General features: G+C 44.6%; 1 protein-coding gene across 2 annotated transcripts in view; it reads right to left on the reverse strand.

The window, feature by feature from the left end:
- Positions 1–16798, reverse strand: part of CEP170B (centrosomal protein 170B) — a 102920-nt gene that overhangs the window by 59725 nt on the left and 26397 nt on the right. For both annotated transcript variants that reach the window (XM_044436033.1, XM_044436032.1), the window contains exons 4-6: positions 15557–15635; positions 10163–10221; positions 5451–5589 (exon numbers count right to left, since the gene is read on the reverse strand). In XM_044436033.1, coding sequence (XP_044291968.1) covers positions 5451–5589; positions 10163–10221; positions 15557–15635 — 277 coding nt within the window. The remainder of the gene's footprint in view (positions 1–5450; positions 5590–10162; positions 10222–15556; positions 15636–16798) is intronic.

Raw genomic sequence — 16798 nt, forward strand, 5'->3', positions numbered from 1 at the left:
TGCCCAGGGGGCTAAATGACGAGCCTGCTGCTTGCTCCACTGAGACCAGCATCCCTTTGCCTCAAAGTGGTTTCATGTGCTCTAGTATTGGCCTCCTGGGACTGGACAGCCTCAGAATCAAGGAAGAATCCCATATTAAGCTGATAAGAACAGATACTGCACTTAAGCTTAGTCAAAAGGCTGAGAAGTGATAATATGGTGGATTGTTTCCTCACATAATGCAGCTCAGGAACTGTGGCATCTGAGGGAACAGAACAGCAGCCCTTTTGGAGGTGACCAGCGGACTACTCAATCCAGCCTTTTGTTCCTACGATGGCCAAACAGGTAGCTGTGGAAATCTGACAAGCATCTCCTGATCACATTGCCTAAGCTGACATTTGAGGATATTTGTAGCAGCTAAAAATAGTAGCCACTGAACACCTGCCTCCTATCTGCCTATCCACACGCTGTAACTGAAGGCCTCCCTTCAGCGTTTCCCCCATGTAAGCCTTGACCGGGCTGGAGAGAGCCTTCTTGGGAGGAGTTCCTTCCCCAGGGAGGCTTGCCTCCCATCCCTCTGCTAAGCTTTTTTTTTTTTTTTTTTTTGGGGGGGGGGTCAAGGACCATTTAACAAAAATACAGATCTCCTCAATCTGGCCCCAGCCCCTTTCCTGCAAACACTGATTAGTGGTTTGTCTGGCTTTTGCACATTTTTTCTCTCATTCTCAAAGGCTGAAATGCCTCTCTCAAGCTTCATTTCTCCAGCGTAGCAGTAAGAGCTTAAGCGTAAATAGGCTTGGATTTTTTTTTTACTCAGCCCTTTTGCTTTTGGCTGCCCCCACAAACTTCTCTAAAATGGAATTCCATCCTCAAATGGAAAGAGATTCACAGCAAACACATGGAAGGGGAGCCAGGACTCACATCAGCCCGAACACCAAAAGAGTGTTCTGACAGCCGCAAGTTCCATATTAAGAGAAGAGGCATGTAAGACCCTTTCCCAAGAGTACATACAGCACAACAGCATTGCTAATAGGTGCATAAAAGTTCAGAGGCATGTTCCTGCTTCCCATCCACACTGCATTTGCATTTATACCCCGCTTTTTTCCTCTTGTGAGGAATCCATGGGAGATTACATATTTATTTATTTATATTTATATCCCGCCTTTTTCCTTTCAGGGAAATCGAGGTAGCTTATATAATTCTCCTCTCTTCTCAAATTTATCCTAAGAACAACCCTGTGAGGTAGGCTGGGTTAAGAATCTGGGTTAAGAATCTATGACATCCCAAAGTCACCCAGGTGAGTGGGGACTAGAACTGAGTCCAAGAGCCACGCTCTTAACCACTGCACCACACTGGCTCTTATGAAGCTCTCATCCTCTCCATTTTTATCCTCAGACCAACCACACTGTGTGATAGACTAGGCTGGGCGTGAGCGGAAGGGTCAAGTCACCCAGTGAGCTTCATGTCCAAGTGAGGACTAGAATCCAGATCTCCCAAGTCCCCGTCCAACACGCCAGCCACCACAGCACTCTGGCTGTCTGGTTTGGGCTTCATACACCTATTACATTCTATCTTAACACAACATGGACCACAAACTGTCGACCTGGGGGCTAAACTCAATTTAGGATAAGCTCTGGGAGGCCATATTCCAGTGGCAGGGAGGGATGTGCAAGGAATCCACTTTGAGGATGGGAATTCATCAGAATCCCTCGGCTTGGCTCCCCCAACTCCAGACCATTTTCTCATGGCTGTGAGTCCAATCTGGCACTGGGTGTGCCAAGTATCCCCATACCCACCAGGTATCAAGCCCAAGCTAATGCGGTGCAGAGCCCCTCTTCTGTGCAAGTAATCTGCAGCCTATGTTTTTGCTGCATGTGCTGCTTAAGAGGGATGCTGGTTGGGAAACCGGAATTCCACGTCCATTCACAGACTCTTTCTCAGCACAGCTCACTCCTTAAGCCAGGGCTAAGCATGAGAAGAAATCCGATGAACAGAAGAGAGTGGAATCCCGAGAAGATCTTCCAACCCTAGCCAACAGTAAAAAGGGATGGCCAAAATACCCCATACTAGCATATTTTACATTAAAGCTCTTTGTGCTAATAATTAAGCTTTTCCACTGGAGGAAAAGTACACACCTGGCCTGGGAACCATCAAAGGATTGGTGGTTGGGGTAGAGAAACATTAGGACCCACAGATGTATACTATCTATCCATTATCTACCGGACTACTCAAAATGTCAAAATCATTGATTTATAGAGATTCAGTCCATAGGATCATAAATGTACTTTTGCAATCTGCACACAGACTGCCAAGATGGTCAGGCGATGGAGGTAAAATTAATTACATGGACATTCTTCACTCAGAGGATGGTTGTCTTTTGCAATGCCTGGCAAGAAATCTGGCTGACATCACAGCTGCTGCCACTGGGTAGTTCCTTTCAAGGCTGAGAAAACGTTAACCTCCTTTCACCCTCCTCTGCTGTCGCAGCTAATCATGGGGAAACGGCTCCTGCTGGATGCAAGCATCTGGTTGCTCCTAGCAGTGTGGTACCCGTCACACCTGCTGGAGCCATCACAGGTGAAAACTGACAGAGATAAGAAGGCTTGAGGGGGTGTTACTTCAAATAAAGCATGGAAGTATGACTATGAACACTCTCTCTCTCTTTCATGCATGTTCCCTCTCTCTCAGTTCAAACAAAGAATGAACAGGGAAAGGATGACTCTAATACCCAATCCCAGCTTAGAGGGGATTTTTACAAGGACAATATGCAGCATGGAAGATTAAGGTCATGAGAATTGCTGTAACTGGGCCTGGTCCCGATAAGGCCTGCTAAGGATCACTGCCCTTTTCATTTCTTTTTTCTCTGCAACTGAGATGAGCTTTAAGAACAAACTGAATGGATACTTCCCTTGGCCTGTCCTCTACTAACCCACATGGACTCCAAAGAAACTGGTTGGCCTTCAAAACTAACAATCTGCTGCTTGGGAGAGGGGAGTATGCCAAGCATTCCAATATGGTCAATGGCCAGAGATGATGAGAGTTGTAGTCCAAAAACACCCAGCAGGCACCAGGCTGGGCAAGATGACACACATGCACAAGCACTAGATGTTCAGAGACTCCGAAGTATCCTTTCTTGAAAAGCCCTGCTCAGCTCTTGGGAACACATTCCTTTATGGAACTGATCCACCTCATAGCTGGTCTTCTTTTTCTGCCTTCAACTTCCCGTAGCATTACTGTCTTTTCCAGTGTGTCTTGCCTTCTCGCAATAGGCCTGAAGTATGACAGCCTCAGTTTCATTATTTTTGGTTCCAGAAAGAGTTCAACCTTGTTCTATTTATTCACCTTTCTGTCATTTCAAGGGATTTGCAAGGCTCTCCTCCAACACCCATGCATTGAACTCAACAGTCTTGTCAAAACTAAATATATCCACTTCTTTCCATTTTTCCTTGTAGGCAGAATTAGTTTCTATTCCCTGATCATCTGAACTCAATCTAATTTAAAGAGTGATGTTCAGAATTGAACATAATATTGAAGCTGAGCTCTGACTTGCACAGAGTAGACCTATTATTTCCTGATGTATTTATCAAAATGAAGGATCTCCCTGGACCTAACAATAACAGCAATCTTCCCCAACCTGGTGACCACTACGATACCCATGTTGGCTGGTGATGAAGGAAATTCTAGTCCAGGGTGGGGGGGCAGATACAGGAATGCTAATACAGAGCTTGTTTTATTTTATGAAACAGAAGGGAAATAAGAGGGAATCTGCGAGCACAAACCCTGCCTCTCATTTCTGTCCTGTTTCTAGGGATGCAATATGTCTTATATCATTATTCACATCTCTATTTTTAGGGTAACTTGTTAAAAGGCAGCTTACAAAATTCAAAAGTAATAAAAACAGCACACGAAATTGGTAGCAGTAATAAAACTTCAGCATAAAGCTAAAATAAAACATTGCATGACACAATGAAAGTTCCCTTAAAATTGTTTGCTTGAGAAAAGAGATCGGTGAAACTCAAAAACACGCACAATATGTTGTGTGTCAAGGTCACCCAACAAAGATATTTCAGGGCAAGAGTTCCCCAACTCTTGGTTCAAAGGATGCTTACCTCTGCTCTTGATGAGGCTTTATTTTCCCAATTAAAATTGTTTCATCATTGTGGCAAAAAATTATCACCCAGACTCTGAAGCAGCCCTCCCCACCCTGGTGACCTTCAGAGGCATTTGCACTGCAACTCCCAGCATTCTCATCCAGCAGGGCCATTGACTGGGAATTCTGGGTGTTGCAGTCCAAACATGTCTGGAAGGCACGAAATTGGGGAAGGCTGCTCTCTAGGGTTAGAACACCCAATTCAATTTTATCACAAATGCTACATGAAACTACAACACCCTCAGAAGTTTTGCATTTCTACCATTCGTGTTCCATTTGCAAAAAAATACAGACATGGTCAGGACAAGTGTGAGAGGGACATCAAGCAAACTGTTCTGCCAGGAATGTTTCTGCAGGGTGGTGGGGAATCCAGCCACACACATGCAACATACACATACACAACACACACGCACGCACACACAAACTCACAGAGGTAGGGGAAATAAACTGCATGAAGAAACCCTTCACGGAAGAGAAGACCAACTGTCCCCAGCAGCAACCCCAAAAATAAGACAGAGTAGACAGAGAAGAAAGCAAGCATATTTTGGCAGTGGGAGTTCAAGTCTTCTGGATTTTGACGGAATTGCCCTCAAGTAGTAAAGCATATTTAAAATTGCAGCTATCTTCCAAAAATCTGGTGACGAGTTGGAGAGCAGCTCTCATACTTCCAGGCAGCACGGCCATTAGAATTATGGCATCTGCTGCCCAACACATTGAGTTTGGGAAGGATGGATTACAGACTTATTTTATCATCTGGTTTATGACTCTCTTTTAATTGAATGTGAAATATACCTGCCCTCGTGATGATGACATCATCATCCCTATGGATTAGAAGCCTCAGGACCTGGACCCTGAAAGCTCCACCACGCCACTATTTGCAGTCCAACTATTCCAACAGAGAAGATGGGGAATTAGACCATTCACAGCAAAGGGCTGTCTAGCAACTTCAGTAAGCAAGATCTTTGGTAAGGAAAAGCCTCAGTATCTAAGTTATCTCTTGCAGTGTCAAGCTGCTCATACTTCTCCTAACAGTCAACCAAAATCTACCATCCTATAACACAGGACCATGAGATCTAGACTTGTCCTATATGACAGCAGAAGACAATTCTTTGCCCTTGTGTCCAACAGACCTCATCTTCAAGCTGGATAAGAGCCACCAAATGCTTATTGTCTCAGATTCATAGCAAGCCCTCCAAGCAGAGGCCTGCATGCATGCAGCCCCACTGACTCCTAATCTAGGGCAAAATCAAAATCCCCAAAGGGAAGTGAAGGGTTTCTTCCAATCCTCGACTAACAGGTTTTTTTCCTCCTCAGTTGGTACCTGTAATTGCTTTTTTCTCGCCTTTCTCCAGCTTGGCTTGGGGCGATTCAGTATCTCCGCCATGTTCCATTCGTTGCTCCGCCCTTTTCATTGCCATGCCTTTGAAGCTCATCTGAAGCTGGCTGGTGTACTTCTCATGCTGAAGGGGAAAAACAAGAGGCACAGTGTGCATGGAGCAATGTAGCCAGGAATAAGCAGCAACTTCAACAGAAGCTCTAACAGATAATAAAGAATCAAGCCAGGAACAGGGCACCCCATAATCCCAGAAAGGAGAATTTCCAGGCTCTGGAACTCTCAGCTTCACACACTAGTGTGTCAGTTTGATACATCCTTATCTATAAATCTCTAGAAAGTTCAGACCTGAAGAAACATCTCCTTTCTTTCCCCAAGAAGATTACACATTTTCCAGGTAACTTTTATTTGTTTCCAAACTGGCTTTGGCAGGATTGTCTGGTTCCTTGCCTACTTTGGCCCTTACAAGAGCAGCTTTTGAAGCAATACCAGGACCGGCCCAACCATTAGACAAAAGTGAGGTGGTTGTTTCTGGTTGTGGGTTTTGGAAGGCATCGGCAAAATGCTGGAGAAAAGAGCAATGTGTGCCACATGGGCTGCTCTCTGCCCTGTAAGCCAGCCCACGGCCTTCAAATGCAATGAGGAACACTATCCTATCCACCAGCATTTTTACGAAGATTCCACTTTAAATGCAGAATGGGAGGAGACACCATTTTGTCCTTCTTTCCCAGAAGCAAAATGCACTGGGCCAATCCTTAGCAATGGTGATGCGAAGAGAAGAAATGTTTCCTGTTCTCCCATAAATCAGTCTCATTTGAAAAAAAAAATGTTTTTATCCTTCTCTATGGCACCTGCTGCAGAAAGATATATACAGGACACATACTTCCAACACAAAAGTCATCTTCTTCATTTGCTATGGCAGGGGAATCATGTATATGTTTACAGACCAGTTTGCACATTACGTTCAACCAGAGCACAGCATTCTCAGCTCACAGGTTTAATGTATACCTTGCCAGGGTCCTCAATCTGACCCACAAAGCCTCTTGGGGGGTCTTTTAGCATCAGGGCTTAGCTTCTAAGCCCCACTCCCCGGAGAGAATCCCAGCTGTTATCAATTTAGCATTATGTACAGAAGCAGAACTGAGCTCATGAAAAGCACCAGTTTCATGCATTCTTCTCTTCTGTGCCCAGAGGGCAGGATAAACCAGAATTTCATTTTGTAGATTCTGGCTTGTTGTTCCATGCAAAACCAGGAATTGTGGTTTAAAACAATTTTAGCTTGCTAAGCATGCCAGAAAAAATCATCCAAGTTTTCAGGTTGCCTTGTTTAGCAACTGATTTGAGCAGGCTTACCCCAGCTGAGCTAATGAGCCAGATGTGGATGGGGATGATGGGAGTTGTGGGCCAGCTCAATTGGGAATGAACAGGCTAGACCTATTTAAAGTAATTCTCATTCTGGTAATGAGTAATTCTTGTAATGAGAAGTCGGGTATCTACAATAGTGAAAATGCTACTCAAGAGGAGAGCAGGACATGCTCCATGGAAAAAATACCTGGGTTAAGCATTTGGCTGCTTGTGCCTGTAACTCTAACTCTTGGTTTAGCATTATATGAACTGGGCCTTCATGTTTACAAATGCACAAAAACTAGGAGCTGAACCGGTTTCAGTTTTGGGCAGGCCCAAGTCTATGGCGTAGTGAACCCAATTTTCATTTCTACAGGGAAAATTAACACGAAGGGCAGACTTTATCAGAAGTCATGGCGGGGGGGGGGGTGTGAAAGTTTCAGTACAGTAAGTCTAAAGACAAGCAAGCCTCCAGCTGTTTTCAAATAACCCACTGCTGAAGCAAGCTACTGTAGCCACTTCAAGTTCAGCTGACTTGCCACTGAACGTGATACAGGATGCTCGATCTGGAGGGTGTGTTTCCATGAATTCTACTGTTCACATGGTGCTCCCTGGAAAAAGCACTGGCCCAATGAATTATGCCATCTGTCTTACAAAGCAGCACCCAATTCCCTGGGGTTGGGTGACCAATATGGGGACCACAGTCAACATTTCAACTTGCTTTAGCCAAGGGTTTTCATGGAGTCTCAACTTTTCCCATTGATGTGAGTATGTCTGTTTTTAACAAAACAAGTCTCTAGAACTCAAGACTCTGGGAAAAAGCTTGAAAATGTGTAGGCACCTTGTCCTAAGGGATAGGTGGAGGCACCAAAGTAACAGTCTCGGCAAAACAACAGAACTCTCCTGTGGGGATTAATGCTGATCTAAGATTGTTTCACCATAATTCACTGGGAATTTCTCATGGGAAAGGTCTGTGGAAAAGAAAGGGAGCAGTGAGGCAAAAGTGCACCTGTACTTTTGCACAATGCCAATGAACATCAATCAAACTCGTGCAGAAGGTCTGGATGGATTGCACACAATTTATGCCACATTCATAAGGGGTAGGAGCATGAGAAGCCCATTCTAAAGCTCAAGTAAGCTGAGAGTTTAGCCAACTGAATCCAAAAGCAGTCATGACGCCCAAAGCACTGTGGAGGTTAGAAGTGCTGGACTGGCAACCCAGGAGATGTGGGTACTGATCCCACTTGGCCATGAAGTTCACTGAGTGATTTTAGGTCAGACTCAGCCCAACCCACCTCACAGGGTTGTTGTGAGGATAAAATGTAGCTATGTAAGCTGCCTTGGGTTCCTCACAAGAGGAAAATGGATGGAATACAAATGCAAATACTACTACCCAATAACAACAACTACAACAGAAATTTGGGCAGAGAAAACCTTGCCCATATTGTCACTGATGCTACTCCAAGAAACTCAGGGCAGCCTTTTAGCCTCATAAAGAGTAACTGGCCAAGCCTCTGCAGGGAACTTCATTGCTGAGTGAAGAACTGGACCCAAAATGGACACATTGGCTGATTGCAAGGCAGTGTGGTAGAATGCTTAGAGTACTGGATCAGGCCCTGCGAAGCTTGGGTTCAAACCCCGAACCAACCATGAAGTCCACAGGGTAACCCAGGAACAGCTGGTCTCTCAGCCTAAAGAACTTTGCAGCTTTCTTATGGGAGGGGAAGGAAGGAGGCAAGGAACCATGTATATTAGCTCTTCAGAGCAGTGGGCAGATCACCACCACTGCAACCACAACCTTGTCACGTGACCTCAAGCAAGATTTTCACTCCTGAGGCCTAAACGGCTTCAGTGCCCAGCTTAGGAGCTAAACCATTTATAATGGTGAATTTGCATTAAGGCCAGTGCAGGTGATGGCATTCTCATTACGATCCAGATTCAAGCAAAAGCCACATTGCATCTTCTGTGTGAAAATACTCTCACATCCTAACTTGCATTACAGAGATGCTGCGAGACAAAAAAACATGAGGCTGTAACGGCAGCCATGTTGGATCAAACTAAAGGCCTGTCAAGCCCAGCCGTCTATTCCCATGGAGGCCAACCAGTCACCTGTGGGCTAAAAGCAGGACATGAGCCCAGTAGCAACTTGATCGTCATGGACCTCAGCAGCAGGCCTACAAAAGTTCATTTCCCCAATACTGGATGCAAAGCATAAGCCACTGATAGCCTTATCCTCCAAGAATTTGTCTAATCCCCCTCAAAAGATGGGCAGGTTTACATCCATCACTAAATTCCACAGTCTGACCAGGTGCTGTGTGCTTCCTTTTGTCTGTCCTAAACCTCCCACCAATCAGCCTGACCGGATGGCCCCAGGTTCTAGTATTACGAGAGGGAGAAAAAGGTCTGCCTCTCCATTCTCTCAACATCACACACCATTTTATATAACGCTACCATACCTTCTCCTATTTGCCTTTTTTATAACCCAAGAGCCCCAAACATGCAATGCCCAGATCTGTACACAGTATTCCAAGTGTGGTGATGCAAGAGCATTTCCATGAGGAGAGCTTTATTCCCTTTCCTAATTAGGCTCAACAACACGCATTGTTTAACTCCTAATACTGGAAACCCAAATCACGTGCTTCCCACAAGCATGTACTTAAATATTATTCAACTATTGCTAAAACGGGTTAAAAAGTAGGAACCAAAAATGAGAGAAAGCTGTGATTTTTCAGTAATCTTATCAGCAGTCCCAAAAGGTGCCACAATTAACACATGTTGCTCAATCTGCCTTGAAGAGTAGTGTGGAAGGGGGAATTTCATCCAGCATCTGAGGGTCAAATTTGGCATTACTTTAACTGTGTGTCTAGCAGGTCTGACTGGTTCTTATCCCTCCTGCTTTATTACTCTAGAGAAGGGGAAAGGGCTGTGTTGCGAGGCAATCCACTAGGAGTGCAGCTCTAGACCTTTCCTTTGGATCCCCAAATCTGCAGGAGGCCTCTGCCCACCCACCCTGCTATCCATGAGCACAGAGCTCTGATGATAATTGCTGTCTCCAAACTCTCTGGATCAGTCACACAAGCCTCACCTCCTGCTGCCCCACTCCCATGAATCTTCGAGAGTTTTTTCCCCTGAAATGAAACGCCCTCTTCTCCCCTGCCCATACATCCCTTTTTACAAATACTAATAGGAACACACACAGAGAGCGGTTGCTTACAGCATATATAAACTAGCATACATGCAAATTTGTGCCTTTTCTGGGTTTTTTTTTTTTTTTTGAGCAGCAGATCTTTCCACTGCCCAGTCCCACTCCCTTATGCTCACTTTTGCCATGCACTCAAAGAAATCCAAATGCTTACCTTTAGTGCTTCTTCTGGGACCTTGTGCTGGATATGTTCTAGCACATACATATTGGCATGTAGAGGAATATTAAGGAAATAAACAGGTTTAAATGCACTCATCAACTGTTATGCTAATGGGAAGCACCCCTAAGTCATTGTACTGTGAAGCCGAAGTAACTCAAGAAGAATTTTTAACGGTGATCAATGTTTGGAATAGTGACTAAAATGGCAAAGTGACAAGAGTCTCCATCTAGTGTGGAGAGCCAGTGTGGTGGTGTGGTTAAGAGCATGGGACTGGGACTCAGGCGATCTGGGTTCTAGTCCCCGTTCAGCCATGGAGCCAACTGGGTGACTTTGGGCCAGTCACAGACTCTCAGCCCAACCTACCTCACAGGGTTGTTGTTGTGGGGATAAGATGGAGGAGGAGAGATGATGTAAGCTGCCTTGAGCCCTTTGTAGGAAAAAGGCAGGATACAAATTGAAAAATAAATAAATAAATCTATGGTACGCTGGAGAACAAAGGGTCTGGGATGTGATACACATGGTAAAACTGAGTAAAGGAGCTATTCTATGCAGGTTTAGGCAGGAAAAAGACCTGTAACTCCCAGACATCTTGGCTGCAAAATGGTGCAAGTTGTAGGCCCTTTTTCTGTTTGAGCCTTTAAAACAGACAGGATTAGAGAAGGGAGAAACATAAACTATTTCTTCTTTCAAAACCAAAGTTTATTTACAGGGATGAGTTTAGCTTATTTATATGACTGAAAATTATATAATCAAACTCTAAAGCTGTAAAGACATTTTTGTTTCATAGTGTATAATTTACAGCGCAAAGTTTTCAATATGCATTTTGCATTATAAGTAAAGAAACCTAAATTATAATTCTAATGCTAATAATAGCAGCGACAGCAATCATAGAAGAGGGAGTCACTGCATCTTTTAAAAGCCTGTTACAAAACACCAGCTAAGACTATCCTGAGGCTAAAACTATGATCATTTGTACAGTGAAATGTCATAACTCTTAGATGCTCAACTAGAAAAAAATGAGCAGTTTTCACATGAGAAGGAAAAGGTGAATGTTATGACATCATTCATCCCTCGCCCTGTTTGCCTCTCCCTCTCTGCTCCTCTTAAACCCACCATGCAGCTGCAATTAAATTAAGCCATACCTCAGTTGGCAATCTAGGACATGCCCTTGTGATACAGAACGAAGTGCATGGCACTCGTTCCAAATAACTCTTCTTGTTGAGAACTGCTCATACTCACTGGGTTTTTGTTTTTGATGGTAACAGTTGGCAGTGCATAAAGCTAAAGCTTATGTTTTTCTGCCTTGGAAGTAGTTATGTACACAATGGCCACAATGGCCTCTGGCATCCCAGAATACCTGCCAAGGAGACAGAAGAAGCCGACATATTTACTAGCCATTGTGTATGACCAGCAAGAAAGTCAAATGGCCAGGCCAGCCTGCTCAGTGCTGTAGCACAGCAGTGGCACTTGCCAAACCTCTGATACTGGGCCACAGATACCTGTGTATGCTTTTTCTAGATGAAACTGAAAGCACATTGGCTCTCCGGATTAAAATTGGAGCCCGTGTTCTAACGTTTGCCTGGTCATAAACTGCTGTCATGATTGGCTTGGACAGGTCCTTGCATGACATAAAGTAACACACCTTGCTTTGCTTCCTTGTGTATTGGTGGCAGCTGGAAAATGCACTGTCCTTGCCTCCGTTGACTGCCACACACACGGTAGTGTACAAGTCCTAAAGTACTTTTTCCAAAAAAAATATGGAGAGATGGTTTGCAAGACAGTTCCTGTCCATCTCCACCTGGGCAAGAGGCAGCAATGCTTGGGAGAGGTAAGGGATGCTTGAGAGAGTATGACATAAAATGCAAAAGGTTTGTCCAATTGATTAAGAAGCTTCTACATTTGACAAAAACCAAGGACAATGGATGAAGAAGTCCAACAAAAAGGGCTTCTGTCTGGAGGAAGAGAAAGAACCCAACCAATGAAAGCTCAGGCTCCATCAGGAACCCAGGACCCTGGAAACTGCACTGAGCAATTGACAGAAGGCCTGTGCTGGAATAAGGCAGGCAAAGGGCGGGTGGGCAGGCAAGAACACAAATACTGCTGCTTTGTGTGAGACACATCAGAACTCCTCTACCAGCCAGGCCTTACATTCCAGCAACACACACACAACACAGACTAGCCTCTGATAGAACAGACTTCCCTAACCTCTTCCCCTCTAAACGTGTGGAACTACAACTCCTATTATCAATGCTGGGAACTGTTGCCCAGTACATCTGGAAGCACCAGCTTGGGAAAAGCTGCCATGGAAATAACCTAGTGCAATAAAGACAGCAAATCATTCTAAATGAGAAAAACTCACCTAGCTCATACAGTGGTACCTTGGCTCACGAACTTAATCCGTTCCAGGGCTCTGGTCGTGACCCAAATTGGTCATGAGCCAAGTCAAATTTCCCCATAAGGTTCGATGTAAATAAGGTTAATCCAATCTGTAACTATTTTTTTTAAATGTGAAGCAAAGTGACAAAGAACAACAAAGATCGCGGCCATCTCCCCCACCACCCCGAGCACGAGTCCAGCCATCTCCCCGCCCCCCCCCCAGCACATCCATGAACGCACCCATCTCCCCCCTCCCCTCCGCAGTGTGCCAGGATGAGGGGCACGTACAGGAAAGGGGGGGCACTCACAGGCGCGCTCCTGCAGGGAAGATGGACTCGATCTCGGCTATCTCCCCCCTGCCCCCAGCATGATCACGACCATCTCCCCACTCGGGGGGAGGGGGGGAGTGGCCGTGATTGCGGTCGCCACCCAATGCCGAGTTTGCGACCTGAGTCAACATTTTTATTAATTTTTTGTTTGCGACCGGATTTGGTTGTGAACTGAGGCGTTTGTGAGCCGAGATACTACTGTATTTATACAGAAGGGTTTGCTTCTGTTTTGACAACAGAGAGGCAGTGGAGGGGGAGACATGGAGAGAAGATAATATGGGAGTCTGAAAATGTAGGAAAGGCTTGTAAGTATTACATTAACAAACCCAGGATAGGACACAGTTGGCACACAGCTGGTGAAACCTGATAGTTTTGTCACAGGGGGCAGATACCCTTCTGCATGAGAACACTGCTGACTCAGGCAATGCGAAAGACAGTGAGAGCTATAAAGGGCTGGATGAGAAGGGAGCAGGCTTTAAAAATGCCAGTAGGGCAGGAGAGAGAGGAGTGAATTCCACCAAGCTGCAGCAATTATACGTGCAATTCCTTCTTTCCAGCAAAAGATTACCCAGAGTACCCCTGCCCTGCCTGCCCCCCCCCTCTCTCTCTCTCTCTCTCACACACACACACACACACAGAATGACCTGAACTGACAAGGACCTCAGCAAAATCTCTTGTCTGCTGCCAAGATCTTCTGAAATGCTAGCTATACTGAAACTTTGTTGAAACAGAAACGAAGCAGAAAAATACAGCTTGCCAATATCTTACATCAGTGTCTGGGTTTTCGCTCTAATAATACAATGTTGGAATGAGTGTGGGGGGCAGGGCAAGATATGAAAAGAAAAACAAAACAAAATGAGGAATGCACATATTGTGGCATCATTCAGGAAGTCTGTTAAAATCGATGCCTTAGTAACTAGGAAGAGGACTTTACCGCTGACCTGATTTCTATACTAGGAGGCAGTCAATGGGACTCATGGGAGGGTGAGGAGCGGATGAGGGAGCATGCATGATATGTAAGCACACCAGACAGATCACACAGTTTTTTGAAACAAAGACACATCACACAAATTTTGTAATACCCCAAGTTTAGTAATCTCAAATCTATTCCCGGCACTAACATAATCCAGACTAGATAATTCCCCATTTGTCATGCGTGCCTCCAACACAGAAACACCGCAAACCAATGCAAAGGAAATGAAGAGTGTGTTGGAAGATGCGGAAAGTACAAATAACGAAGTGACAACATTGAACAAAAACAGATAAGGGATCTGCACGAAAGAAGCAACCATGAACAGACTTCAAATGGCCATTAGTAGCCTACCAATGACTATCAAAAGGCTGGCTGGTTTTCCTTATTTCACAGGTTCCAGCTGTGAAATAAATTTGCCCACGTGAACAACATGCACAGCATTTTCGGAATTGATTACAGTGTTATCTGTGCTTGTAAGACAAACTAATGTGGTCTTCAAGAAGCTCTCAGGCACAAGAGCATCCATGTGATTTCTGGCAGAAACAACATTCCACAGCTGACTCTGGAGACAAGAAGACACAGTCCTGGATGTTATAAACACAGCAAAATGCGGGAGGACCACACAACAGCTGCCCTACTTCCAAGTCGAGTTATCTGCCCACCGAGCCCAGCACTGTTTGCTCAGACAGGCAGCAACGTTCTGCAGTGACCAGCAGAGGTCTTGCCCGATGCCTGCCACTTCACACGTGCTTCTTACATTTGGCATGCGAAGTCACTGCTCTATTGCTTTGCTCTACCCTACTCAGCCACCTAAGACTGAAAAAGAGACCGCCTATGTGAACCTAGAGAATTTACATTAGACAATCATACTGCATTCAGCTACCTGAACACATGATCAGAGAGATGGCACGACCTTCTAGGCCATTCAAGTCCAACTCCCTGCTCCATGTGGAACATCTAGAAGCATCTAGAAAACTAGAAGCAAGAACAGCAACATCCGGCCTCTACCTGAAGACCTTCTACAATCCCATTGGTCTTTCACCCCCAGGTAATTTTTATTTATTTGTTTGTTTGTTTATTTAGAAAATTTCTATGCCGCCCCATTCGCCGAAGCCTCGGGGCGGCTCACAAATCTATCAATTAAAATATTATACAATAAAAATATAAAACAAGTTAACAATATAAAATAAGTTGCCCTGGCCGAAGAATAAACAAATAAATAGTATTCACAGTTAAAATGATGTTTGAATAAAAAGGCTCCACTGCTGAACATCTTCGATTGATTGATTGATAAATTTATATGCTGCTCAAAAGCCTGACAGGACTCTAAATTGTGATCAATATCAATACACAGCAAACAGAACACGTACAGGGGGGAAGCGAGGAGGAAATCTGTTGGAGCAGAGTGAGCACTTATAATCAGGTTTTAAATTCAAGTTTAAGATGTTTCTGCTAATGTTCAACCACAATATGCCCACCTGCAATTTGAATCCCATAGAACTAGCTTTGTCTTCTGGGTCAGAAATAAATTCTTCCCATTGACTAGAATGGAACAAAACAGAACAATTATCTCCCCTGGCTTGGAAACTATGGTGTTCTTAGTATAAGGTTTTGAAGGAGCTTCTCCAACCTGGTATCCTCCAGACTTTTTTTTCACTACAACTTGAAGACCACCTGCATTCTGCTAGTAAGGCAGGCCTCAAAGGATATCATAGCCGAAGCGAATCACATCATTCAGCTTTAGCGTGATGTATTTCTGGTCGGGAATCCGTACATCATTCACAAAAGTCTACAAAAAAAGAAGGACAAAACATATTGTTAAAAGCAGTGATGGGGAATTGGGGGAAATACTTAAAACAAAACAAAGACACAGTGGATAGGATAGAAGGAGATGGAAAGATCAATGAACTTAGGAATTTATGCAACAAAGCCTGTTTAACCTTATGAATTCACTTGCCTAGACTTCCATACACTTGCCAAGAATTCACGGCATCCTCCCTGGCTTGCAAGATCAGCCTCTTCCTCTCTCCCAGCTGCTGAAAAGGGCTTCTAGCAATGCCAGAGCAGTTCACCCAGTCCTTGCAGCTGGAGAGAAGCACCCAAGAGCCGCAGAATTCTTGCCAAATTCATCACCCCTGTGGGCCACCCACCAACGGCCTGCCATAAAAACAGTGCAAGTCCCAGGCAACTGCAGCAGTGTGTCAACCTGCCCTGAAATTGATTCACCGAGTTAGAAAGGTCCACATGCTGCTTTCTCTGAACTGAAATACATGCACATCCATATGCTGTACTGTCTTAACATTAACTGATAGCTACCCCTGGGCACCTTGCAAGGAAGGCCTGGCTATAAATAAATTAATATAAATGTTAAAAATACTATAAATACAAAAGTGCAATGTGATCAACAAATCATAAAGCGACTTCTTCTGCTTCTTTGTCTTCGTCAGCATTCCAGCCAGAAACTTTCTGTAGCTTGATAAGTCAGCTATGCTACAGAGTGACTGCAATCTAGCAGATTTTTCCCCCCCCCAAATCAGATCACCGTGTTCCCAGGCTTCATCCTGCTGAGCTTCCACAAATCCAGACACAAGCAGTTTAGATTAAACCTGCCGGCAGCCCTCACAAAGATAACAAAGACGAATGCAGCAGAAGTGTGGACAGGATGGCTGAGGACTGTCCTCTTTTAATTAATTAATTTTATTTATTTATTTATTTATTTATTATTTATTTATATCCTGCCTTTTTCCTACAAAGGGCTCAAGGCAGCTTACATCATTCTCCTCCTCCCCATAGCAACAACCCTGTGAGGTAGGTTGGGCTGAGAGTCTGTGACCAGCCCAAAGTCACCCAGTTGGCTCCATGGCTGAGTGGGGACTCGAACCCAGATCTCCTGAGTCCCAATCCCACGCTCTTAACCACTACACCACACTGGCTTTGCCTGAGGACGACAGC

This window comes from Varanus komodoensis, unplaced genomic scaffold (assembly GCF_004798865.1).
Source record: "Varanus komodoensis strain SLA01 unplaced genomic scaffold, ASM479886v1 scaffold3, whole genome shotgun sequence".
NCBI lineage: Eukaryota > Metazoa > Chordata > Lepidosauria > Squamata > Varanidae > Varanus > Varanus komodoensis.